General features: G+C 43.5%; 1 protein-coding gene across 2 annotated transcripts in view; it reads left to right on the forward strand.

Annotated features, from left to right (window-relative positions):
- The first annotated feature begins 288 nt into the window (after positions 1 to 288).
- SERINC5 (serine incorporator 5) overlaps positions 289 to 27562 on the forward strand; it is a 42831-nt gene continuing 15557 nt past the window's right edge. For both annotated transcript variants that reach the window (XM_082191969.1, XM_082191970.1), the window contains exons 1-5: positions 289 to 818; positions 17368 to 17535; positions 21537 to 21715; positions 23549 to 23631; positions 27253 to 27346. In XM_082191969.1, the coding sequence (XP_082048095.1) occupies positions 792 to 818; positions 17368 to 17535; positions 21537 to 21715; positions 23549 to 23631; positions 27253 to 27346 (551 nt within the window). In that variant the 5' untranslated portion in view covers positions 289 to 791. The remainder of the gene's footprint in view (positions 819 to 17367; positions 17536 to 21536; positions 21716 to 23548; positions 23632 to 27252; positions 27347 to 27562) is intronic.

The raw sequence follows: 27562 nt of genomic DNA on the forward strand, positions 1-27562 counted from the left end.
TGTGGGAAAGAGGACAATAGACTAGAATAAGAGACTTCTGGTCCAGCAGAGAACTGCCCTGATGGCTTGTCTTAGAAGCAAACGTATCGTGTGAAGCAGATCGCGTGAGAAGCAGATCGGAAGCGAAGGATGGATGCAGGTAACGCAACACCTGCAGAAGCCGCAGCAGCTCTCCCCGCGAGAGGCGTCCCTCCTTCCGAGACGGCACCAGCCTCGGAGGAGGCGCCTCGCCAACCGGCGCCCGCAGGCCGGTAGCTCCGCCCTCTCCTTGGGGAACCTCAATCCCAGGTGCCCTCGCGCTGCGTTTCATTTCGGAGCGTGAGAACGAGGACAGGTGGTCTCCGCCGCGCGCCTGCTTCATTCCATCCAGGCTGCTTCCTCTTTTCTCCCGTCTCCTAAGCTGGGCGGGCCGTTCCTAACCTCCCGCACCGGAAAGCCATTTATCTCCTTCCAAGCAAAAAACTGACGACAGCGGAAGCTTCCAGCGCGCTCCGAGCTGGGCTCGGGCAACTTACCCTGCAGCGCAGCAGCCGAGCTCGCCAGGCTCCCGTGTTTGTGTCATGCGTCGGGGCGAGCGCGCCGCGCGCCTCAGGCCCGGCCAGCTGCTCTAGGGGGCGCGTGTGCGCTCTCTGCGCGCCTCGGCAACCGAGGGCTGGGCGGCTGAGGAAGCCTTCAGCTGCGCCTCGGCTGCTGCCCGGGCGCGAGGCCGCTTCCCTGAGCGAGCGGGCAGGTGCGGACGGAGAGGGGATTTGCGCGCGGCCAGCCCGGGGCTCGCCGTCTGAGGGGCGACCATGTCCGCGCGCTGTTGTGCGGGTCAGGTAAGGAGGTTTTGTTTTTGAGGCGGGGGGGGGCGGGGAAAAGCCATTCCCTTCTGTGAGGAGAAGGAGCGAGACGAGGAAGCCCCTCCATTTGGAGGCCACCCTTCTCCTCTTCCCAGGCGGATACGGAACTGCGCCAGCGCCTGCTTGGCGGCCGCGCTCGCTTTCGTCTTCGCTGGATTGCGATTCCTAAGACTCCTCAGCCTGCCTGTGCCCAGGGCGGATCTGCCCGTGCCAAGTGCTCGGCTTCTGAGTTTAGCTGCTGGGGAACTGGGTCTGCAGAAAGGGCTTTCCCTTGTCGATCCGAACAGGCAACGCGTAGGGTTTGCGGTGCTGCTCATGGGTGCCAACTCGGGGCCAAACGGATGGTGGTGGCAGACCCGTTGGCCTGCATTCAGACGCTGCATCAACAGTCAATCTTGTGGCACATTGAAGATGGACAAATGCATAATGACAGAAGCTTCCCTGCTCTCGAGCCCAGTTGGTCAGATGTCTAGAGTGAAATCTTGGCAGGGGTATATGCAGCGTTTAGTTTCTGATGGATTGGTTAGTTCATGTGCCGCTTCGATTTAAGATCAGAAACGATTAAAAGGAGCTTACCAATAAACGCAAATCCACTCCTTAGATGGTGTGCAGATCGCTGTCCTTTTTCGCTTACAATGGCTTACAATATATGTTTGGTTCAAAGGTATACCCACCATTGAAAGCTTGGGATTTCTCGAGAGGATATGTTTTTATTACTGCATTAGATTTTATGCACAAAGTGTTATGTAGCACTTTTAAAGTCTAAGAAGTACTGTATAGCAGATCAAGACACCCCCTCATTCTTTTTGAGCAGTGCCAGTTTACAAAATAGGCAGAGTAGGTACTGGGTTATGGGGTCCCACACCTTTTGGGGGCCCTGCAACAACAGATCACAATTGATTTATTAAAATTGTTGTTGGTAAAATAAAAGATGTATTAGGAAATGATTTGTGAGGAGCCCCCCCCCCCCAAGATTTCGACTGCCTAGGGGCCTCCACAGGGTTTAATCCAACATTGTTTCTGACTACAGCTGAGAAATTTTAGTTCCTGAAATCTGGATAGTTCATTTAGTTTGTGGGTTGCTGCTACAGGGACATTTGGAAAAGGGAGGCTAGCATTCAATTGCCACTGTATCCTAGAGTGGAAGAACAAATCAGAATTTCTCTGAGGAAAGCGATACTGCTAATGAATTGTATGCTTTGGCAACAGAAAGCATTTGTCAGTTGTGTTATCACTCATTACTAATGCCATACAGTATAGCCCTACCCTAAATGTATTTGTTTGGGAGCAATTCCTGTTAAGTTCAAAGGAATCCTCTTCCTAATTAGATTATGATAGCCATTCCCAATACATTTCCCAATATTTTGTTTTATTATGCAACAACTTTTCAAATGTTGGGCTGTGGTTGTAAAATATTGACAAAAGACCTACAGCTGCTAATTAGAGAGGAGAAAACATTGTTTCATTCCAGAGTGGCAATGTTTTTGTTCCCTGAACTTGCCATGCCAAATAAGTCTAACATAACTCCAAAGCATAACTCCAAAAGGGCCTTTGAATCCTCCCTTTTGCTTTTTGTGTGTGAATGTCGCTAATGCAGGACAGAAACACACTGAATGTGTCTTCTCTAGCTACTGTAGAGGTTACAGCAGATGACAGAATGCAAATGCAAAAAGCATATTGCCATATGTAAAGCACATAAGAAAACATAGCTTTATTTAATGGGAGTAAACTCTGCTTAGATCCAGTAAAACATTGCTTACAAATGTGCTGCTTTAAAATTGCCTCTTTGTGCTGTTAATAATTTGAAATTCTCCCTAGATGTACAGAACTTGAACAAGATAGTTGAAAATTCTCCTAAAGACAAAGGGAAATTGTGGCATACTTAAAATCATAATTTGCAATTTATAAACATACAGTACTAATAGGCAGTTCAGTCTGCAGGCCATAATGTTCTTTTCAAAGTTACACCTTTTATGTTTGTATGTGAAGGCATAACTCTCTGAAAGGAATGAATGAATGAATGAAATTAAACGTATTACCGTATTTTTCGCCCCATAGGGCGCACCGGCCCATAGGACAGGCAGCTCTCCGCAAGCCTTGGGAGACCGGTACGACTTCCCACCGGGCTCCCACCCCTTGCGGATATCTGCCTGAAGCCCAAACCAGGTCGGGGGACAGCGGGATGGCGGCATTCCGCCTCCCCGCTGTCCCCCAGCTTGTGGGGCTGGCTGCGGGGAGAAGCGTGCTTCTCCCCACCGCCAGCCTGCAAACCAGGTCGGGGAACCGAAGCCCGGGCGGCGCTGTGCAGCGCACCCCAGGCTTCGAGATGCAGGCTGCTATCCACAAGCCTAGGGAGCCCGACGGGAACTCCCGCGGGCTCCCAAGGCTTGCGGAGAGCTTCCTGAAGCCTGGAGAGCGAGAGGGGTCAGTGCGCACCGACCCCTCTCGCTCTCCAGGCTTCAGCGAAAGCCTGCATTCGCCCCATAGGACACACACACATTTCCCCTTCATTTTTGGAGGGGAAAAAGTGCGTCCTATAGGGCGAAAAATACGGTAGTTCATAGTTGCCTATTGTGTCACTGTGAGATTGCAAGCACCAGTTAAAATCTTATCACATGCCACATGTGGCAGTTCCAGTTCCCCATTTGTGGAATGCTATCCTAGGTGAGGTGTCTATTTCTCTCATTATTGGCTTTCAGGAGGAATTTCAAAACATTACTTTTTACCCAGGCTGAAAGATGCTGCTCCTAGGAAGCCTGAAACCATTGGGTGAGAGAATGTGATTGATACCTTTTAAAACATTCTAAAAACAATCTCTTTGCACACTGGGCTACTTTGGGAGGAAGGGCAAAACATAAACTGAATCAACAGCAACATCACCAACATATTTCTTATATTCTGAATAAGCATATGTTGCACATCTGTAAAGTCATTTGCAGTAGAAGGTGAATATCATTATGTGTTTCAGCAATCCACAAATTCAGTAGCTTGGTCACTAGGGCAATTCCAGGCAAAGTTTCTGATTACATTCCACCACAAATGTAAAGCCATGGGTAGGCAGATGGATGCAGAGATGACTACTTCAGAATGTAGGTAAACTATATCTTGTGCCAGGATGCAGTAGTTGTGGCATGTTTTCTGAAGCAGAAGGGTTTCTCCTTCATTTTGTGTAAAAAACAATACCTTTCCTAACCTGTGAGTATGGCATGGATGGGCAGGAAAATGGTGGAAGGTGCTGATAATAAGCAGAAAATAAGAGACTGAGTATCTGAGGAGCAAAATAATGAAACTGGATAAGCATGTTCCCCTGCAGGTACTGTTGGATTACATCTCTCATTTTCCAATGCTAGCTTGGGTTGATAGAAGCTGGAGTCTAACAACATACTGGGGGCTTCGTGTTGGCTTATCCATGCAGCAAAGGTTTAGCAGGCCAGCCCACTTCATAAATGCCTTCGTCAAGGGCACTTAAATGTCCTCCTCACTCATCTGTAACCAAATGGCCCTACAGAAGTGATGCATGCATGTATTTGGCTGCTTTGGAAGGGGGAGTGAGAAATCTCTGCTTCACTTGCTACTAGAAAGAGGGGAAAAACATGGCTGTCAAGTTTTTATTAACCAAACATGGTGGACCTCTCCTCAGTTTATCCACACTGGTACAAGAGCTACAAGGTATATAACCTAGAATATTGACATTTTATTCAAGGAAAACTGCTGGAGATGGATAGAACGCGAACAATTTTTAAAAAAAATTCCGCAGAAGCATTCTAGTTCCTACACATTCTTAAAAACGCCAAAAAAGAATTAAAGTTTGGACAGTGTGTTTTGGAAATGTTTGGCCGAAACAGGATTTTAGGTGTTCCATTATGACTTAATTAGTTTTAGGTCATTCCAGTTCTTCCTATCCCTAAGAGTGTATAATTTCCCAAGAATTTTTTTTCTGGGATGAGTCATTGTCATGCACATCTTTTGTTCCTCAAATAACAAATATTTGCCTTCGCTATGCTGCGAGCTCTGACAGCGAATCTTAATAGCATGAACAGGGTCGGCTCTGAGTTTTAGAAACCGTTCATCCTTAAATTTCATAGGAGTACTGTGGTTAATCCTGGAGTGTTTTTTATATTAGTCATGGAAATGTTACTTTGGGGGTGGTGCATAGGAAACAGCTGCTTGAATTACATTGAGTAGCTGTCTCTATGCAGCATGCTATACATGTTCCATAACTCATCATGTGGATTAAATAAACATCTTTGCACTATTTATTTCATCAAAAAATATTTTATTCCATAACATTTATACACTACTTGAATATAACCCCCCCTCAAAAAAAAACAACACAGTTTACTATTTGTTTTCATGATAATTCAGTTGGTAGAGCATAATACTTTTAATCTCAGAGTCGTGTGTTCAGTCAAGCCCCACATTGGGTGAAAGACTCTTGCAGGGGGTTGAACTGAATGGCCCTCACGGTCCCTTCCAACTCTACAATTCTATATGATTCTATGACTCTAGACATTGTTTACAGCCACTACATATCTAAGTTTGCTGTACAGCAGTTGTGGCTAAATTGTGATGTCCAGATGTTGCTGTACTACAAATCCCATCATCCCTGACCCTTGGCTGTGCTTCGTGAGCTGACAGGAGTTTGAGTCCACCAATGTCTGGAGGACCCTAGGTAAACTACTTCTCCTGTACAATATATTGATTCCTTGCTAGGCAGCCAGAACCCTGTAGTTTTGATATGCACAGCAATACAAACTGGAACTTTCCTTGCACAAGGCAAAATTAGTTACTGCCAGTTATCTAATATTAATGAACTTGGCTATATCTTTGACCATTGGTACCTAACCTCAAAATAGTTGCCTGTCTAGTTTTAGACTCTGCAGCTGCTTCAAAGCACATGCCTCCCCAGCTGTCTTCTGAAGACACAAAGCAACTCAGACCTAATTTCAATGATTTCTAACTTCTCTTTTTGTGGGTACTCAGCCATCATATAGGTTATATCCTGGCCCTTTGCTAATCCTGCGCAGTTATGATTTGCTTTTGCTTACATAAAAACATCTGCCCCATTTCACAGGAAACAGAATTTTACATGTGGTTTTTCTGTAGCATTCTCTTGAGACTGAAAAGTTGACCTCTGTTTTAAATAAAGCTGCTGCAGTGGAAAACGTTAGTTATAATTGTTTCTTTTCAGAACACATTGTATATAAATGAAATGCTGACAGCCTTTCACTGTGATGCTAAGACAAGGTTGTTGGTGAGACTGTGCTGTGTTGGAGATCTTGTCAGATCTCCTAATATTACATTTAGCAATGTTTACATTTCATTCTGATTTATATAGCTTTAAAGAGTAAACTTTAAAAAGCCTGTCAGATTTCTTGGATCCTCTTCTTCTGTCATAGCTACTCTGTTTGTAGAAATAATGCTTTATGATAAAATGTAACAAGGAAAATAGACAAGGGTAGACATATTAGTCTCTTGCAGCAAACCCGACCGTCTTGTGGCATCTTAAAGACCAACACATATGGCACAAGCATTTGATTAAGTAAATTCTAGTCCAGGCTTCCTCAAATTCGGCCCTCCAGATATTTTTTTGGCCTAACAGAACCAGTGGTCAGGGATGATGGGAACTGTGGTCTCAAAACATCTGAAGGGCCAAGTTTGAGGAAGCCTGAAAGCTATGTGATAATAAATGTGTTGCTGTTGTTATGGCCCACAGTGGGCCATAACAATATAAAATACAGCATTAAAAACATATCAAAACAAATTACAGTCACGCCTAAAGGAAGTCCTAAACATATATATATATATATATCACAAGTGTCAAAGAGCAGGATAAAAAGGTGTGTCTTCAGCAAACAACAAAACTGTAGAACTAGTCTTCAAGGTTCTTTAAAAAACCAACAACGTTGGTTCTGTGTTTATACTACACAAAGACACACAGTCTACTAGTACTTAAATTTTGAAGACGCATTAGTGCAGGGGTGTCAAACTCAAATTCATCGGGGGCCGCATCTGCAGTTTGGTCACCTTCAAAGGGCCGGTTGTATCTGTAGGACTATGTGTCCACTCTTTATTATCATAAATTATTGTCACTGCATTCAATTATTACTGTTTTTTGTAATAATGTAGTCAGTCCAGGAGGATGTTATGGTCGATTGTATCAAAGGCCGCTGAGAGATCCAGCAGAACTAGGAAACAAAGTTGTTACAAAGAATGAGCCCTAATGAGACAATTGCTGCAATCCTATGTGCATTTACTTGAAACTCCTGTCGAAGAAAGTGAGGCTGGCTTTTGAGTAAACATACACGGCATGGGGCTGTAAATAAAATGGGGGGGGGGAGAGAGAGAGAGCTCTGACAGGAAAGCATCAACATGCCTTGTGCACTCTTCTTTTCCTTGGCTAATTCCCCTGCCCCCCCCCCATCTCGGGGTGCCATTGCATAGCGCAAAAGGCGAAAGAGCGCGAGCGCGCTGCCTGCAACTGGATCTCCGGCTTCTTCCTTTCCTTCCCCGAGGCGGGAGGGAGAGATCAAGGTGGAGCTGCTGGCAGGGCGGAGAGCGAGCCACCCAATTGTGTGACCGAGTGATGGAAGGGCTGCAAGTAGCCGCGTCCGATCTCCTCCCAGGAATGTGCCAGCGGGACTGACATGTGCCGGAAGGTGGGGAGAACCGCCCAGCGCCGCTGCGCGGGCGCGGAGTCCGACTTGTGGAGCTGAGATAGAGAGCCGGGCGCCAGATTGCCTTCCTCGCTTGCCGCGAAATTGCAAGAGGAGGAGGAGGAAGGCGGCGGTGGGGGTGGGAGCGGAGGGGGTGCCAGGGAACACAGCCCCCTCCCATCACGGCCATCATCATCGCCGCCCCCACTCTACATTTATTTTAGGGGTGTTTGGAGTGTGTGCGCGTGCCTCTCTCTCTCTCCCACTCACCCCCCAGCCACCCCATATTCCCAAAGAACAACTTGATCACGGGCGTCCTGGAAAGGCTCACTGTGCAAAGATGGAGAGGGAGGCGAAATGAAGAGGAAGGGAAGCCCCGGGCTGGTGATATCCAGCGCGGAGGAGAAGAGGACGCCTCCCGCAGGGCGAGTTTGCACCCCGGAGAAGATCCAAGGCTGGAATAAAAAAGTTTCTCCGAGGAGAAAGACTCCCCCTCCGCGGCACGGAGAGACCTGACCTTCCGCTTGCTCTTTTTGAGCAGTGAGCAGGAGAGAGAAGCCAGCTGCCCGCCTCGCTTCGGCCCCCGACAACGAAGGCGCAAGTTGAGAGACGCGGGGACATTTGAAGCAGCAGCCACGTCCTTAAGAGCGACGGGGGGAGGCGAGTAGGGAGCCGCACCATGTAAACTTCCTTGTGTCAAAAAAACAAACAAAACTGAGAATAAAAGGTGAAGGCTGGCGGCCGGCGGCAGCTACACGGGCCACATGACGAGGTCTGGCGGGCCGGATTCGGCCCGCGGGCCTTGTGTTTGACACCCGTGCATTAGTGTGTCATAGATGTCCTATAGTTTTAAAGGCCATCTGTGCTATCAGCAGCAAGGAAAGTTCCCCTTTTCTTTGCAAGCAGTTTTTCAGGGGTTTCCTGAATCTGGTAATTCTTCTAATTGTTTATACTCCCTAAAATTACTGCATATTGGTCTGAGGCCAGAGGATGAGCACTTTAAAGTGTGGATAAGGGAACCTTTTGGACTCCACAGGCAAGATCCTTAGCTGGATCTGCCCTGTGGGCCAGATGTGAGAGGTGGGCAGAGCCTCCCATTGTTAGTCGCCCTGCATCACCGTTATGTCAGTTTCAAAGTGTTGCTAAAACAGGGTTTCCTTCCCCCCTTCATTTTAACAGGCATGTAAATCCCTTCCTGAATCAGGAAGAGGTTTGCATAGAATCTTGCCAAACTGAGCGGGATTGATTCACCAGTCATGTGCATTGAGTGCAGACTTTAACCCCCACCTTCCTACACATAGCTGATGTCATTAGTGGCCATGCTTTAGGGGAAATGGTTTTGCAGGCCAATTTGGATGCCTTGGTGGGGCAAGACTGACTGCAGCTTGAAGGTTCCCCACTTCTGTTTTAAAAGATTAGTACTGTACAGAAAAAGGGACACAGGTGGCGCTGTGGGTTAAACCACAGAGCCTAGGACTTGCCAATCAGAAGGTCGGTGGTTCGAATCCCTGTGACGGGGTGAGCTCCTATTGCTCGGTCCCTTCTCCTGCCAACCTAGCAGTTCGAAAGCACGTCAAAGTGCAAGTAGATAAATAGGTACCGCTCTGGTGGGAAGATAAACGGCGTTTCTGTGCGCTGCTCTGGTTCGCCAGAAGCGGCTTAGTCATGCTGGCCACATGACCCAGAAGCTGTACGCTGGCTCCCTCAGCCAATAAAGCGAGATGAGCGCCGCAACCCCAGAGTCGGCTACAACTGGACCTAATGGTCAGGGTCCCTTTACCTTTTTACTGTACAGAAAAGCCTGCAGTATAACCTAAACTATTAATAAAAATAATCTAGAAGATGTAGTTATCTTATCTCTGTGCATTATAGTTAAAAAGTTTAGGGCTTGCTGCTCTGAAGAGCAAAATGGGTTCTTAAGTGGTGCAGCTTTTATGTCTGTCATAAAAGGTTTGTATTTGAAATACCTTTGCTTATCTTTACACTCAATAAACCTTAGGAAAGGGTAAACTTCACCCAGGCAAAATAGTATCAGATAAATTAGAATATCGAGCACAAGCAACAGGAACAGAACTTAATAAACACAATTAATTGAATTTACAGTACATGCGTCTCTCTAGTGTCCATCATCGCCATTAAAAGTTGAAGGAACAGGGTTTCAACCAATTCCACATTAAATGTTGACTGTGCTTTTATAGGAACTTGGCTGTAAAATTGATTCTGGTACATAATCTATTTTAGGAATGGTTTTCTGAGTTGTGATATAAGACAGGGAATGGTCTGGGCTTGTCCTAGGTATTGCATATTCAGTGCCTGGGGTGGAACAAAAACCAATGAGTGAGAACTACAAAAGACTTAATCACTTCAAACTGAGAGCAGGTCAGTCCATTCAAATATGGACAAATAAGATTATCTTTAGTCTAAAGTTACATTACTAAATCTAGCTGGCAATTGATACATTCCAACTACTTGTGTTAAGGATATTATTTCGTAAGATAAACCCCTTCAGAGATTAAGCTACATCTCTGAAATACAGCAGTTACTAAGGGGAGGTATTGCACGGATAAATGTTTGAATTGTATGCAAATGTAGTCTTAGTATTAAAAAAAATACTCCGTACGCTGTAGGGACAGGATTTAGCCAGCTACAGTTATAACTAGAATTCCTATGATCTCCTAAAACTATTGACCCAAAGGCCACAAAAATCCCCTTAAATCTTATTTTAAAATCTGGCATAAAGGAGATAAATGCTCTGCTGTTGTTCCCCTGGGAACACTTCACAGCTGAGACTGGACCAGCCAATCAATATTACCCCAGCAAGTGCTCCAGTAAAAAGCATTGTCTGATACTGTGGAGTGTTAGCCTTTGCTTACAGAATTGTACTAAGGCAGCAAATGCAAGCAAGTCAGTGGGACTTGCAAGCAAATCTGTTTAGGATCAGTGTGCCAGTTTTTACTGTTACTGTTTAGCTGTCTGCTTTTCTTCAACTTTTATGAAACAAATACTAAAAAGAAACCGAGAGAGCAAAGGGGGGGGGAATCTTAATCCTTCAATTGAGATGTTTTTACATTTAAATCCTTATGTGAACATAAACCAGCTATTTTAACTGTATGCTTAAAAAGTGCACGCCAGTAACTTACTTGAAGTCCTTTCATGTTTCTGTATTTAATACAGTAAGCCTGCAATTTACACACATTAAATTTGTGCGCATTCCACTTTATGTGCTTGGCAAAAATAAAAGGGGGGAAGGCATCTGGGGGGGGGGAGGCTTTAGCAATCCCACTCACTGTAGCACCCAATGTGTTTTGACTATACACTATCCCCAGAAACATAACCCCTATGTATGTTGTAGACTTACTGTACATTTCTTAGAGAATTTGTTGCTGCTATTGCATTTGTATCCACCCTTTCTCCATGGAGTTCAGATAGATTTCTTCAGATGTGAGCAGAAAGCCAGTAATATAGTGGTAGAGTGTCAGAATAGGACCTGGGAGACTAGAGTTCAAATCCCCACTCAGCCATGCAGCTCACTAGGTGACTATGGGCCAGTCGCCAACTCTCAACCTAACCTACCTCACAGGGTTACTGTAAGAATAATATGGAAACCGATGTAAGCCACCTTGAGCATCTTGGAGGAAAAGGTGGGATATAAATGCAACAGCTATCTTTTTTTTCCCTCCTGGAATTCCTCGGTTAGTAGGCCTGACTTTAAAGCTAAAATGCATTGCTTTCTCCTTAAATGGCTTCCAGTTGTAATCAAATACCGTATTTTTCGCCCTATAGGACGCACCGGCCATAGGACGTACCTAGTTTTTTGGGGGGGGGAAATCAAGGGGAAAAAATTTATTTCCCCCCCAGGTTTGCGCAGCCATCCCCAAGCTAGAAGAGGGAGACGGAGCGCTCCGTCTCCCTCTTCTGCCTTCAGGGACAGCTTGCCCCACTGTCCCCCGAGTTTGTGGGGCTGGCGGGGGGGAGAAGCAAGCCAGCCTCCAGATCAGGTTGGGGAATAGCGGGGTGGCGGGCGCTCCACCCCCCTATCCCCCGAGCTTGTGGGGCTGCAGGCTGCTGCCCACAAGCCTTGCGAGCCCGCGGGACATCCCGCCGGGCTTGCAAGGCTTGCTGGTAGCTTCCTGAAGCCTGGAGAGCGAGAAGGGTCGGTGCACACCGACCCCTCTCACTCTCCAGGCTTCAGTGAAAACCTGCATTCGTCCCATAGGACGCACACACATTTCCCATTCATTTTTGGAGGGGAAAAAGTGCGTCCTATAGGGCGAAAAATACGGTAGTTACCTTGCAACTCCTTTCGTCTTTGCATAAATATTCTATATACCGTAGTATTCTCTTTCCTTACAGTTTCCCTCTTACTCCTGCAGTCTTCATATGATGAGAAGTGAGCCAGAAGGTTCACTGTGGGTGGAACAGGGTTAAAAAAAGCTTATTGGAAGATACTAGCAGAGCATCTTATATTTTGCCCTTACCTTAGCATTATTCTAATAAACTTAGGGAAGTTGGTTCTCATCAGAAAAATAATGGATTCAGTACATAAATATAACTTGAAAGTATCTGGGCGAATGTAACTGGTTCAACTAGTTATTAAATGCTTGGAAGTAGTAGGGCAACTTCCTTTACATCTTAAGGAGGGGACAGCCTTCTCTCACTCTAGATTGCCAGATGTGAGAAATGTTGTTTACTTTATAGTTTTCCCTGCTTGTATGCAGATCATTATTTTTATTCTTATTTTTGCAACCTTATGGACCCGATATCACCTCCTGAAAAGGGCTCATAGACTTAGTTAATAGCTTGCTGCCACATTTGTATATTCTTTTGGTATTTGATTGGTGGAAATATTTCTTTTTTATCTTTTCATGTATTTATAACATGTAACCAAATTATTATTTTTTTTGTAAGGACAATAGTGTGAAATGTGCTGCAGCTTTAATCAACTTTTATTTTTATTATTTGAAAAAAGCAGGTTGGGTTAATGCACCTGCCTGCAAGATTACAATTTAATAAACCAAGGAATGAAGGGAATTGCAGTGCCATTTACTAGAAAGCCCCTTTTTTCTATTAGCATATACAGTGGTACCTTGGGTTACATATGCTTCAGGTTACAGACTCCTCTAACCCAGAAATAGTACCTCGGGTTAAGAACTTTGCTTCAGGATGAGAACAGAAATTGTGCTCCAGCGACGCAGCGGCAGCAGGAGGCTGCCAAAGTGGTGCTTCAGGTTAAGAACAGTTTCAGGTTAAGAATGGACCTCCGAAATGAATTAAGTACTTAACCCGAGGTACCACTGTATGGTTATTCTGAGATGACGGTCAGTTCTTAAGTAGGTGAGAGATGAATTCAACTTCAGCAAACACAGAAATACCCACCTGTTGAAATTGTTGATAAGAAGGCTTAAGGCAAAATTCCAGTTGCTGTGTTCACTGAGAAAAAAAAAGTAACGACTGGGTGTGACTTCTTCTACTGCAAAGTTTCTTTTTTTCCATAATGTATTTCTTTATACTCCTCAGAAGAGAGCTCAACACAAAAAGCCAAATAGAATAAAGCTGTTTCTTGCTTTAAAAAAAAGTACCTAAGCCAAATAAGAATACAGTATATACGTTCCCTTTGATACTGTCCTTCTGAGAATGTTAATTGGTTCTATTGGTCTATAAGAGGGAAGGGGGGGGGCTTTCCAAGTCCACTGCTGGGTAATACTTTTATTAGGATCAACCAAAAAGTCACAGCAATGTGGCAAACTGCTCAGTTCTCCAAAATTCTTCAACAGGACAGATGGTATACAAAGCAGGGGATGTCAGACCACCAATAGCAGTTTGAAGAACCTCCATAGTGCAGGATTATGGTTTGACTGTAATCTGCCCCACAGGCCCAGATGTGGATCTGGGCAGATGGTTTACAGAGGCCCAAAGGACCTAGCTGCAGGGAGGATGAACGAAGTGCCAGTGATCAGTTCTAAAGCTTCACTTATAATGCAATGCAGAGATCCTCTTTGTTATGACTTGGGACAGACTCCAAAAACAGCAAGCGCAGAGCCAACCCCTTCCCATGAGGCTGGATGAGGTGGCTGCTTCAGGCAGCAGTCTCCAAGGAGCATCACCCCAGTTCTGCGAACCAGCTTTGCTGCTGGTCTCCCTAGCCTCTAGGGGCAGAGAGCGACCAGCAGCAAAGCTCTGTGGAGCTTCTCCCCTCCTGCCAAGTTGGTGAGAGGGGGAAGCATTCCACCATCCAGCTTTGCCATCAGACAAGGAGATGATTCTCCACTCCTGGCAGTGTGGCATGGTTTTGCACTGGCTTCTCTTGAAGGGAGTAGCCAGTGAAAAGCCCTGCTGTCGAGTGAGAGGGGTTGGGGATTCAGAAAGGATTTACCTGCCTGATTGGGGAGACTCCTTGTGGAGTTTGCACTCTCATCATGGGGAGGGGGGTAGCAGAGGGCTGTTTCACTGCAGGTGCCAAAGCACCTCAGGCCCCCCATGACCAAGTGCATCATGACTGTCCATACCCGGGCAAGCATTACATGCTTTACTTACACAGAAACATCATATGTACAGTAGTCTGCCAGCTATAGTCTAGTAGTTAATCACACCTGCCTTTGTGGTCTCTTCCCAACACCCTCCCATCCCTCCCTCAGATGAGGGAATAGGCAGCAGACATCCATGTTGCACAGGTAGCTCGCAACTCCCTAGGCCAAGCTCTCAAAGCAAGCAGATCTTGCAGCATGGACCAATTAGCACCAGGTTATCTTGACGACCAAATGCTGTTTACAGGCCTTCTGGGACCATTTCACCGCCTGGCTTTGCACAGACTGATAAGCTGTTCTTGCATGTTGAACTCAACAGGAGCATGATATGCTAAAGTAAGGTCTGGGATGGTGTAGTAAAGCTTTGCCAAACCAATGTGGTGGGGCATCTTTATATGAGAGCCACCAAGTTGAACATGGATGGGAAGGCTGTGGCTCTCAAGATCTTGCCAAACTCAGAATTTTTATCAGCCTCAAGCAGCATGGCCAAAGATCAACAAAATCCGGTGGACCATGGGTTTCCTACCCCTGATGCAGAACATTTTAAAGTGACAGTCGTGATATTTAAACCAGTCTTCTTCTGGCATAGTTCATTTACCAGGCCAACAAAGTTTTTGTGTGGCAATGGCGAAGGCACACTCTTCTTCCTTTGAGGATATAGATAGTGCCACATGTGACATAAGTCCTCTGTGTGAGTGCCCAGTTTACATTGTCTCCTACCTTTTTTGATGACACCCATTTGCCACCCACATGGAGAGAGCCAATGAACATATGACAAAGGGGACATACCCCCAGGACACAGCTCTGCAGTGAAATATGCTAAAGAGATAATTATATGTAGAAAGTGCAAGGGATAATATATTCTTATATTAGCTTTTAATGTTCAGATGTGTTTGTCTAGAATGATCACCGAGCGACATCCCTCATATTTTGTATTCCCTATCATACCTTATTCAATGTCAGAATTTATACAGTATGCCAGCTAGCACTGAATTTTCTTATGTCCCATGCTTGTTTGATTTGGTGTGTTTTTTCCCATATTAAGTGAAACAGAGCTCTTTTGTTAAGATGATCTAACTCTTCACCATTCAGTCTGTCACAAAAGCTTCACAGTGTGTAGTAAATTAATAATGGTTCAGTAAGGCTATTCAGTCGATTCTTGCGTGTTTTTGGATGGCATGAAGTAAGGCCAAGCCTCTAGGTTCCTGTTTACTCAGTGGAAACAAATAGAATTGGTGGGAGTTTTTGTCTGAGTAAAAAAAATAGGAAAAAGCTTTACTCTTAAGCCTGGAAGGGTCTGAGTTGTAAGGCTTGGCTTTCAACTTTGTCAGAAGTAATTGGTATTGTGTTTTGCTTGTGTGATGCCTTTCTACAACATAATCCATTTTTCTTATACAAATAATTGTGGCTCTGAGCAACTTTAGTTTGGTATGGAGAGGTTGAGAAGATGCATGTGTGAGATCTTGGCTGTCAAGGAGATTTAAGCTTTAACAAAAGATAGGGGCAGATGTAACCTACATGTTACATTAATGGTATGATTAGCAATCTCGTCGTAGGTTTTACAAAATTAAATTCCTTGCATACGTAGGCAGCATTTGACATCAGCATAGTCATGAATGGGAAGGGGAGGTTTAAGCCTTGCCTCCACATTTGCAATCCTACCCCACAATGTGGCCATTAACACTGGGGAAAACACATTTGATTTTTACTCAGATTGTAAAGAATTAAACATTTTTTTTCTTGAGCACTGCAGTGCAAATGAGTCTCTCCTCACACATACACCCCAAAAAGAAAACCTCACTTATTTTGAGACATCCACAATGTGGTTGGTAATCATTACATTAATGTAGCAGGAATTGTCAGCTTTTTAAGGCCAGTGGTACATTTTGAATTTTTGAGCCGGTGACGTGGATAACATCCCATTTGGTCACTTGGAATCATAGAGTTGGAAGGGAGCAAGATGGCCGTCTAGTCCAACCCCCTGCAATGCAGAAATCTTTTGCTCAAGGTGGGGCTCAAACTCACGATCCTGAGATTAAGAGTCTCATGCTCTGCTGACTGAGCTGTCTACTTCTTGCTCCCTTTTCTTGGGTTTCTCACACACATAGAGGCAGAAGGAGAAAGTGCCCGCATGGACACACACTGCTTTTTTGACGTATGTGGTTCAAAGCTGGATCAAGTAGAACTAAACAGAGCCCTGAAAAGCACATAAAGCTGAAAGAGGAAGTGAGAAGGAGTGTCACTCTTTCAACTTCTTTCAGTTCAGTTGCTTTTCAGGAGAAAAGTTAACCACCATCGCCATCCCATGACCAAGGGGGCTAACCACCTTCACTACCTCATGACCAAGCAGGGCAATAATAATACAGTGGTACCTCGGGTTAAGTACTTAATTCGTTCCGGAGGTCCGTTCTTAACCTGAAACTGTACTTAACCTGAAGCACCACTTTAGCTAATGGGGCCTCCTGCTGCTTCTGCGCCGCCAAAGCACGATTTCTGTTCTCATCCTGAAGCAAAGTTCTTAACCTGAGGTACTATTTCTGGGTTAGCAGAGTCTGTAACCTGAAGCGTATGTAACCTGAGGTACCACTGTACTATGATTGGAAGGTTTATTCATTTATGTGGCTAAACTTTCATAAAATATATCAAGGCGGCTTTCGGTATAATTTTTTTAAAAATACAACAATAGTATATAAACACCCATAAAACATCAGTAGATACTAGTTGGTTAAAAAGCAACAGATTGTGGAGGCTTATCTAAACAGTACAGTTTTCAGAAGACATCTGAAAGAAGGCAGGGATGATTCCTGCCCAACTACAGATAGGGAGTTCCACAGGGCAGGACCTGCCACACTAAAGGCTCCATCCCTAGTGAAAATGAAGGCTAACCAAAGCACCAGAGAAGCTCTACGTGATCAAGGTTGGAGTATAAGGGATCAAATGGTCCTTCAGATACTTTGAACCCAAGTTGTGTGTGGGACCTCAAGGCCACCCTTGGTGCTTTTGGCACCAAACCGGTGACATCGTAATGCATAGTTTGGCCTATGTGTTTAGAACTTGGAGATGCCAGTTACACCTTTCCCTGTGGAAAAAAGAGTGGATAAACAAAGAGGATAGGAAAACCTTGTTTCCATCTCTGATCAAGTGGGGTGAAGGGGGAGAGTTTCAAAGTCTAGTTGCACTAGCAATTAGGTTTGCTCTCCCATTCCACCATATGCAATATTGGAATCTTTCATAGTTCTTGGTGCACCTCTCTGGATTATAGTAAATGATCAATGAGCTGTGTTTGCTGATGTAAAAATTATAACAATGTTAACCTTTTTTATTATTATTCTTGATTTCCTCTAGTTGGCCTGCTGTTGTGGCACTGCTCCGTGTTCACTCTGCTGCAAATGCTGCCCAAAGATAAAGCAATCCACTAGCACCCGCTTTATGTATGCACTGTACTTCATCTTGGTGACTCTCATCTGTTGCATCATGATGTCGGAGACGGTAGCAAAAGAAATGAAAGCACATGTAAGTAACTGGTTTTTTTAAGGAAGGAGAGGGCAGGTGCTAAATGGAATGAAGATGACTGTGTCATTTCCAGTAAAAAGCACATGTTAGATTTGGCTCTTGACAGAGGTTTGGGTGGAGAAACTATCATTATTAAATTGCTGGACCCTATCATTTGCATGATCTATGTTCCAGATTAGCATTAAAACGTTTAGTGTTGTTGGTGTTGTTTTTAAAAAATCCCGCTACTGTCCTAAGAATGTTAAAGGCTCACTGTCTGTTGATTTCATCCTGTGTTTTGCTTTGAAAACTGAGAAGTAGGAAGAGCCAGGAGGAGTAGGAAGGGACAGTACAAAGGGTAATTGTTTGTATGAAGGCAAAAGATTACGGCTCTCTGAAACTTGAGTGTTTGGCAGATTTAAAAGAGAGAACACACAAGTGACTCAAGCAGGTCCTTTGTTGGAACTCTTAGCCTCTTTCTCGTGCTCTAATGTTCTGCGGCAACGTGTAGAAAACTCAAGGGCCTCTCAAGTTTATTGTGTAGTAGAACAGATCCAGAAGCTATAATTGCTCTTCTGCAGAGAGGAATACTGAATTCTGGTTTTCTCACTCCTTTTTCCATCTCCATCCTGATTTTAATGCAACTGCTCTTCCCATTCATTCAGTTGGAAAATGATTGCATTATTAGATTGCCTGCCAGTTACAGACAGCTCTGACACAATCCTGCATATGAAGGATTGACATAACCATGGGGGTGAATCTCTAGTCTGCAGACAATACAGTCCATACAAATACCATCGCTACAGTTTTCCTCATGCTTGTCTGGAAGGAAGGCTCACAGATAAACAGTTGATTACAATTCAGGCATCATTGTAAGAGGCATGGCAGATGTCAGTGAGGTAGGGATGGGGAGAGAGAAGCCTGAAAACTCTACAGAGGTATTTTCTTTTGATGTTTGCTGCCTGTACAGTGGTACCTTGGGTTACAGACGCTTTGGGTTACAGACGCTTCGGGCTACAAACTCTGCTAACCAGGAAGTGTTGCTCCAGGTTAAGAACTTTGCCCCAGGAAATTGCGCGCCAGCAGCACATCGGCAGCAGGAGGCCCCATTAGCAAAAGCGCATCTCAGGTTAAGAACCGTTTCAGGTTAAGAACGGACTTCTGGAACAAATTAAGTTCTTAACCCAAGGTACCACTGTAGAAGAAACAAATACTGTACTGCTGCCATTGTTCTGTACAGAGCAGGGACAAAAGTGACCTGATTGCATAAGCAACCCTATTTGCAGGTGTGAGAACAAGAAGCACACCACAGAATCTGCCTTTCAGTTTCAGAGGCATTGCCACTTGATCAGGATTGGGGGGCTGGCCTTCAGCAGGGAGTTATGAGTAGTTGTGACAGTTCCCTTTTGACTCTTCACGCCTCCTTCAGACTTGATTTCGTTTGCTTAGTTTTCTGCAGTCTCCAGACTTGGCTAACCTCTAGTGTGGGGTCTTGATCTAGCCACCATAAGCAATTTTTTTTCTGCCCCCTTCCCACAAAAGAACCCACTATTTATGGCAAAAAGTTATTAAGAAAAATAAAAGCAGACACAGCACTGAAGTCAGTGGAGCTCAGCATCCTGATGGGGATATAAGTTGCTCTCTCCCCAGTCATATTGATCATATGATCAGAGAGAAGGCAATAATTACCCCTCTTTAGCTGTTCTTCACAGATTAGGAGAGTCTCTCTCTCTCCCCCCCCCCACCTCCCACTCTTCTGTGGGAAGAGAAGGAGAGGTATTTCGGCCCAGGAGGGTTGACCCAGGATTTGTGCAGTCCTTGGATCAAAAAAAGTTGGCCACCCCTGGCATAAGCAGTTCTTCTTTTGGAAAATCTTTAGTAGTAGTGTTCATCACTGCATATTGGTACGGAAAACACCAGGCTTGGGCAGCTACAGTATTCTGGTCTGATTTTTATAAATGAAAGTGTTTGCTGTTTCAAGACTGATGTTCTGGAAAATGTTTATTAAATGTTTCCAGACCTTAACAAAACAGTGTGGAGTAACATGCTTCCTCAGCAGTTTAGCAAAGGACTGATAATGTTGGCCAAGTTTGTAGAGACTTCATTCTTTAGTTGCCAAACTGCCTTCTTTTTATAGACTTCCATCCTTAGTTTTGTAATTGCTTTAATTCACCCCTTAGTGGAAGTGGCCTTAGACTTTCATCAGTCAAAGCAGTCATTTGATGGTGATACATGATTTCTAGGTTTTCTGCCCTTTATGTTTTCTAGACAAAGCCCAGAGTCCAAATTTTGTGGTTTTGCTAGCCCTACAACTGAGTGGAGATTTGAACCTGGCACTCCCTAGCCCTGGTTAGACACTCAAAGGTCTCATCCGCACTTAGCTTTTGCCCCTTGCTTTATAGGCAGAGGTCCATGCTTTACTGATCTGTGTCCAATAGCTCTGCCCTTCCCTGCTCCGGCCGCCATTTCTCCTCCAAAAAACATGCTCTTTAACTCTGAATCAGAACAAATGGCAATTTGGGTTTTCTGTGCATTTCCATTTGCTCTGATTCAGCAGTAAAGAGTGGTATTTCATGGGGAAAGTGTTTGGGCATAAAGAAAGTGCACTCCGACAGGGAATGACAAAGTGTGGACCTGTGTCTAGAAATGTGGCACAAAAGCAAGTCTGGATGAGCCTACATATTACACCACTGTGATTCTGAATTCGGAGCTTATTTAATGGCTCTTTGGATCATGGACAAGGTTTGGAGCTATTGGCATAAGCAAATGGAAGTATTTCCTATATCTCAGAATAATTATATTATGTTCCTACCAGGCATAGTCTACATCTTGCATATTTTCCCTTATCCAGAGACCGTTTAATTTAAAATATTTTTCTATACGTTGTTTTCTTCCAACTCTGCAAGCTGGGTTTAGCCTTGGAAGAGGTTCTTGGAGAGTTGGCTCTGTTCAGAGGAAAAAGGGAGTGTTAATGGTGTTCTGTTCAGCTGTGATAAAAAGTTCAGTTAGTCCACACACATGAGGATATAGAGAGGCCTTTATTTTATTATAAATGCTTGTATTTGTATATCAGTGCTTCTATTTTCAGGCTGCCTTGGTTGTGAAGGGGTGGGAACCAGCTGAAGTATAGAGCTTCAGATCAGAAGCTTGCTTTGTAAGATGTGTTTTCTGAGCACAACTCCACATTCGTGTGGTGAGCTTGAGACCAGAATGCGTAGCTGGCTGTTCTTTTTCCATGAGCGAAAGCACGGCCACAAAAGCAAATATTGAGTAAACGAGAGCTGGAATTTTCCCCACCTTTCTGGTATTTTATTTCTGTAACAGTTTTGTAACTAATAAGCATTTCACGCTGTTGGGAGTTGTTGGATTTTTTGGGGTGGGGATACTTTTTCTGTTGTAAAATAATTTTTAAAAATATTTTATTCTTACTACTGTGTGTTGTTGTTAGCTTGGTATTATCAATTAAAGGTGATACAGAAATGTTTCAAACAAATAAACTAAACAACACTAAATTACGAGTGAGCTGTCTGTGACCCTCCAAATGCCACTGAATTCCATCAGCCTAAACCAGCATGAAGAATGGTGAGAGATGACAGGAGCTGAATCTAGCAATATCTGAAAGGTCACAAGTTTCCTACCTGGATTTGTTCAGGATCATGTAGCACTAAAATATGGTTTAGTGTTACAAGTGGTCATGGTCAATCTTTCTGGCATGTTGTTAATGAATACCTTTTTTGGAAAATACAATTATTCCACAAAAGAACATGTAACTTAATTTCTAAATAAAGAATTGGCATATCTCAATATTTCTCTCCCAAAACATCTTATAGCACTGCTATAATGCACAGATTGGAGTTTTGTTTGAAATTCTGATCCTCTGGCAAATGTCTGAAGGTAAATTTAAGCAGAACTCTGGGTTAGCAACTCTGGTCACATCGCCTAATGAGCTGAAAGTCTCTTGAACTAGGTGTCGTTGTTTTCATACCACATATATCTAAATTTGTTTTATTGTCCTGTTTCAGATTCCCTTTTATGGCACACTATGCCAACATATCCAGGCAGGTGACTCATGTGAGAAGCTGGTGGGGTACTCTGCCGTTTATCGAGTGAGCTTTGGAATGGCTTGCTTCTTCTTCATCTTCTTCTTACTCACCATCAAAATCAACAGTAGCAAAAGTTGCCGTGCATACATGCACAATGGGTAAGCCAAATGGCTGTCTTTTTTGCTTTGCACTAATTTAAACACTCACTATTCTAAGCCGCTGGATTTCTTCACAATCTAAATATGTAGTGCTTAGTGCTTCTTTGCCATCTGTGTTTATTATTATTATTTTATTTTATTTATTAAACTTATTAACTGCTTGTCACTCAAAGGTCTCTAAGCAACTTACATGCAGTGTATTAATACCATAGGGAGGAAGGGGGTGGGAATAATATAATACTATAATATTTCATATAACATAACATCCATGGGGAAATAAATATACCAGCGATATGCTACTATATATATGGCTTAATGATGTGCAGTTAATAAGCAAAGAAATAATCTTACCCACTAATTTAGATTATTATTATTAATAATAATAATTTAATACCCCACCCATCTGGGCTCTCTGGGTGACTCCTAATAGAATATTAAAAACATGATAAAACATCAAACTTCCCTAAACAGGGCTGCCTTCAGATGTCTACTAAAAGTCAGATAGTTGTTTCTTTCCTTGACATCTGATGGGAGGGTGTTCCACAAGGTGGGTGCCACTACTGAGAAGGCCCTCTGCCTGCTTCCCTTCAACCTCAATTCTCACAGTGAGGGAACCACCAGAAGGCCCTCGGAGCTGGACCTCAGTGTCTGGGCTGAATGGGCTAATCTCAACCTCCCCCTAGTCCAAAAATCATTCACGTCGAGCCAACATTTCCCCCCATTTAACCTCCCCACCCAGAAGTCTGGTGTCAAGGCCAGCTATTACAAGTTAGGGGTGGGTGGGTCCAGTATCCTCCCTGGATGGCCCAGTGTCTCCTCTTCCTTCAGGGGGAGCAGAGCAAAGCAGGAAGATGGTTAGAAATGTTTTATGTGCTTTGCACTTTACCCAGCTACCGCTCCTCTCCTGCTGAAAGCTCTTTGCAGCTTTGCCATTTCTTAAAGAAACCCTGAGCATATTCATAGCACTGAATAAACAATACTAGCAGAAGTTCCTTTTCCAGTGCTATATATACCCACCTCTCCTCCTCCTATGTTTGCATGGATTTCTTTACTGACTTCCTGTCATTTTCATTAGATCACACACGCACCATTCGTAAAGCATTTATAAAAATAACAAACCTAAACGTATTTAAAGTGCACACAAGGTGTGTCTCATTCAGGATGGATACTTAAGTCTGAATGACAGTGTTCATAGTGATGAGGACTCTTTCCTTATTTTATTTTGCTTTCCTGTGCAATTGTGTGCCACCTTTTACAGTGCAATAGCTGTGGTGTCTTTTGGTTTGTTTGTGCTTATTTCGGATCCTATGGTACATTGCAAAAAATAGCAGCCACACAGCTAATAGGGAATACACTGTTTGCACTGTCTCTTTCTAAACCCCATCTTGATGGAACTCATATATGTTCTCTCTTCAGACACAGCCACAATGGCTACGTTCCATCTTCCACTGTCATACTAATATGTCCCTGAATACCAGTTGCTGGGAAGCACAAGTTGGTAGAGTGTTCCTGCACTCAAGTCCTGCTGTGGGGCTTCCCATAGTTGGCTGGCCACTGTGAGAACAGGATGCTGGACCAGTGAGCCATTGGCCTGATCCAGTAGGGCTCTTCTTAAATCCTTTGAACTGGGGAGCGTAGCAGAAGAAACACAAGAATAAGTGAGAAACCAGCCGATATCTTTTTCATTTCCTTGTATTTATAAGGAGAGGTGATATTGCTTAAGTTACCTCCGCCCCTCTTCGTACAGGTTAATAAACAATGAACCTAGAATGGTTATCTGATTTTCACAGCTTAAGTAAATTAAATTCTCTGTGTTTGTTTTTTCCTCTTCAGATTTTGGTTCATTAAACTTCTAGTCTTGGCCGCCATGTGCTCAGGAGCCTTTTTCATTCCCGACCAGGATACCTTTCTTAAAGGTACTAACTTTAGAAGAATGGTGTGTGTTTTCTCTTCATCTATTACAAGGATGGTGAACCTCTGGCCTTCTTGGTGTTACTGGACTCCAGCTTCCATGACCACCAGCAAGCATGGCCAGTGTTTCGGGATGGTGATGGTTGGAGTCTAGGGAGCTTCTTCTAGTAGGTACTGGTCCTCTATCTCTGATCTGCTGAGTATCAACTGATAGCAGATAACCAGAGATGCTGGGTTAAACCACAGGGCCTAGGGCTTGCCAATCAGAAGGTCAGTGGTTCAAATCCCCGCGACCGGGTGAGCTCCCGTTGCTTGGTCCCTGCTCCTGCCAACCTAGCAGTTTGAAAGCACATCAAAGTGCAAGTAGATAAATAGGTACCGCTCTGGCGGGAAGGTAAACGGCGTTTCCGTGCGCTGCTCTGGTTTGCCAGAAGCGGTTTAGTCATGCTGGCCTCATGACCCGGAAGCTGTACACCAGCTCCCTCGGTCAATAAAGCGAGATGAGCGCCGCAACCCCAGAGTTGTCCGCGACTGGACCTAATGGTCAGGGGTCCCTTTACCTTTAACCAGAGATGCTAAATTGGTTATGGATGACATCTGTCACAGCCCTTTTGAGGGAGAGGGAGAAACAGCTAAAGCATGGAGCTGTGTTTTCTCATCTGCTTGACTTTTGGAAGAGATAAGCAGGAGCAGAGTGACAGGAGTAGGGACTGGATGTCCACGCTGCAGATGCAAGACAGACAAGGAGAGTGTTTGTGTGAAATGTAAGAGTTTGGACAGGAGCATATGAAGTTAGGCTCATGCACTATTATACCACTTTAACAGTCATGGCTCCCCCTGTCCTAGAATTCTTTGGAGGAAAGCAATGACTGTTAAAGTGGTACGAGAGTCCATTAAATGTATGATGTGGCTGTGACCAGAATCCCTTTCAAGGTTGTGCCTGAGAAACAGGCCTGCAAGCCTACCAGCAACTGTGCAACAGAAAAAAGCCAAACTTTAAAGTTTATACAATAATTCATTAAACACATCTGCATTTTTTAAAATGATGTATGGCAGCAGGAGTGGGGAGACCACCTGATTCATGCTAGAACCCAGTGGAGGAGAATTTGACTAATGTATTTTAATGTATTTTTAATATTTTGTTGAAAGTCACCCAGAGTGGCTGGGGTAATAATAATAATAATAATAATAATAATAATAGACTCTCCCACACCAAAATAAAGCTGCAGTTTGTCACAGTAGGGAAGCTGCAATTGATGCCGATAACATCTTTCCTCTCAGGGCAGTTGAGTTGGAACTTTGAATTGTGAATGCAGCAAAGAGGAATAAGGTTAACCTCTCTCTAACCCCAGCCATCCTTCCCATAGCTCTCTAGAAACTGCAAGTGCAAACTGCATGTTTAACATAGCAAATAAGTTTTGCTTATCCCTCCCCCCTTCAGAAAAATACCCTGTTGAGCACTTGCAGCTGCAGGATGCTCCTTCTCTCATTAACTTAAAGTGCCATACATGAGGGCTACACAAATACAGCATTTATCCACTTCATTCATAATGTGTGGGTGGTTGTTTATTATAAGAGGCAGAAAACCTTTCATCACTTTATTGCTGTTTGAAAATATGGTTGATTCCCCCCCCCCCCCAATGTGTTAGGTGCTTATTTTCAAGCAGCAAAACTCCCAGTGAATGCAGGAGCAATGACTCACTATGGAATGTGAAAGACCTTGTTGGTATGTCAAGCCTGATATGATTAGCTCAGTCTAAGCATATTAGTACAGCTGGACTACATTGCTTGCAGTAGTCAGTGATTTGTTCTGTTCTTCATGTGGAACAATTAAACCAAACTGCATCTGATCTAGCGCTGCTAAAAGTCAGCAGCAATTTCAGTTAAAGTCTCCCACAATTTCATTAGTTTCCAAATTGACAATGTCTAGTAGTGCAAAATTAGATTTCTTGCAGAGCTTTCATTTCATTATTGTAAGATCCTGTCTCTGAACAGCAGTTCTTATCAATTAAGATTATTTGTTGTTTGTCAGAAATGCTGGCAGATGGCAATCTCCAAATCCTCTAAGTCTAGGAGGAGAAAAATGCATGATGTAGAATATCCCAAGGCTTTAGAGTTAAGAAGGTGCTTTTATTAACTAGTTTAGGCTGTAAGCACTCACACATGCAATTGCGGGATATCTAATTAATTGTCCAAAGAATGAGACACTTTTTTGAAAAATCAAGACATGAAGAAGGACAACTTTGAAGTCTGCAGCTCCATTCCCATTCACTTCCTTGCTTTTTCAGTCCACTAACTGGAGAGAGACTGATCATGTTGGCAGAGCACATGTTACCAGGCCTTGTAATGAAGCTTAGCTGCACTGAGCATTCTCAATGGAGTAACACCAAAAGTCTTGCAGCCACTTTTGCATGCTTTTGTATGTGCCTATAATTTAATTGGCTCTTTGATTTGAATACTTTTTAAAATGTGAGGACCTAAGCTGCATTGCTGAGATTTTGTGCGTGGTTTGTACAGAAAACAGTTGCTGATTAGATTGTCCCCACATATAATTTATATATTGAACAAAATGTTAATGTTGGTTTGCACTTTTCTTTCATTAAAAATATGCTGTGCGTGGTTTTGGAGTGCTAAGGAACAGTGTGAATACAATTATGAATCTGCCCTTTTGGTGGGAATACAGTAAACGCATCTAAATTTGAATCTGGGGGTAAACATCTGGTTTCAACCACAAACTACTGTTTGGGGTTGTCTTATAAAGGCCCTTTGGGACTCTTATGCTCCACTTTCTTTCGGTTCTAAGTATAGAAAGTCTAAATAAAGATTCTTAAGTATACAGTTTTGTATGTACTACCCAATATAGTTTTAATTCTGGGTAGCTCTGCAAGAGAAATATTTTGCTGTTGAGTTGCCTTATTTTGAGTAATATTTATATCCTCCTTTGTGCTTATATGTCTTTTAAATAAAACTTTTAAAATGAAATATTTATTTAAAACGCATTTCCAAATGACTTAATGGTAAAAAAATCTCTAAACGGTATACAAAAATCCAACATAAAAACAAATTATAAAAACAGTTGTAACATTAAAAAAATAAAAATAAAACAGTACTTGTTTCCTACTTTGCTACATTGTTTTTAAATGCACGCTTTGTAATCTCAGTTTTGAGAATTATGGTAGTTGCAAAATGTTTTTAAATCCTCAGAATTTTAGATCTGATACTGCTTTATCCAACCAAACGATGCACATTCTCCTCTTCATGAAGTAGTGATTGCAGTCATATTCCAGTGTTGAAAATGTAAAATGGGAAGGAACATGGATCGGGGAGCCTGGGACTGCTGGACTCCAACTCCCATAATCTCTTGCAATTGGCCAGGCTGCCTGAAACGGGTAGGAGCTGGAGTCCAGCAACATCAGACCACAGTTTTCCCATTCTTAGGCTAGTTGACAGAATCTTGGACCATCAGAAATCTGCCAGATACAATTTTGGAGTGCACTTTTTGTGAACCACTTTCTTTCGGACTTTTGCCATGAATTCATTGCTTAAAAAAAAGAACCTGTATAGTGAATAAAATAATTCATTTATCTGAGTCAAAACTGACAATGCAACTCTTTACTGTCCTACAGCATGGCGTTATGTAGGTGCTGCAGGAGGGTTCCTCTTTATCCTCATTCAACTCATCCTGCTTGTAGAATTTGCCCACAAATGGAATAAGAACTGGTATGTATCTTGCACATGCATGCATTTGTCTGAGTTTTTATGTTGCCTTGAATAGCAACTGTGATCAAATTTAGCGTTTGTATCAGGCATTCTCATATTATATCTTTTAGAGTGCTTCTTTCTTATCCATGCTGCTTCCTTTATTCCTGACTTTGGGGTTTGGGTTTTTTTGGTCTTTCACTTACTATTTATTACAAGCTGCTTCTTTGAGTGACT

The sequence above is a fragment of the Podarcis vaucheri genome (genome assembly GCF_965113315.1).
Source record: "Podarcis vaucheri genome assembly, chromosome: 11".
Lineage (NCBI taxonomy): Eukaryota > Metazoa > Chordata > Lepidosauria > Squamata > Lacertidae > Podarcis > Podarcis vaucheri.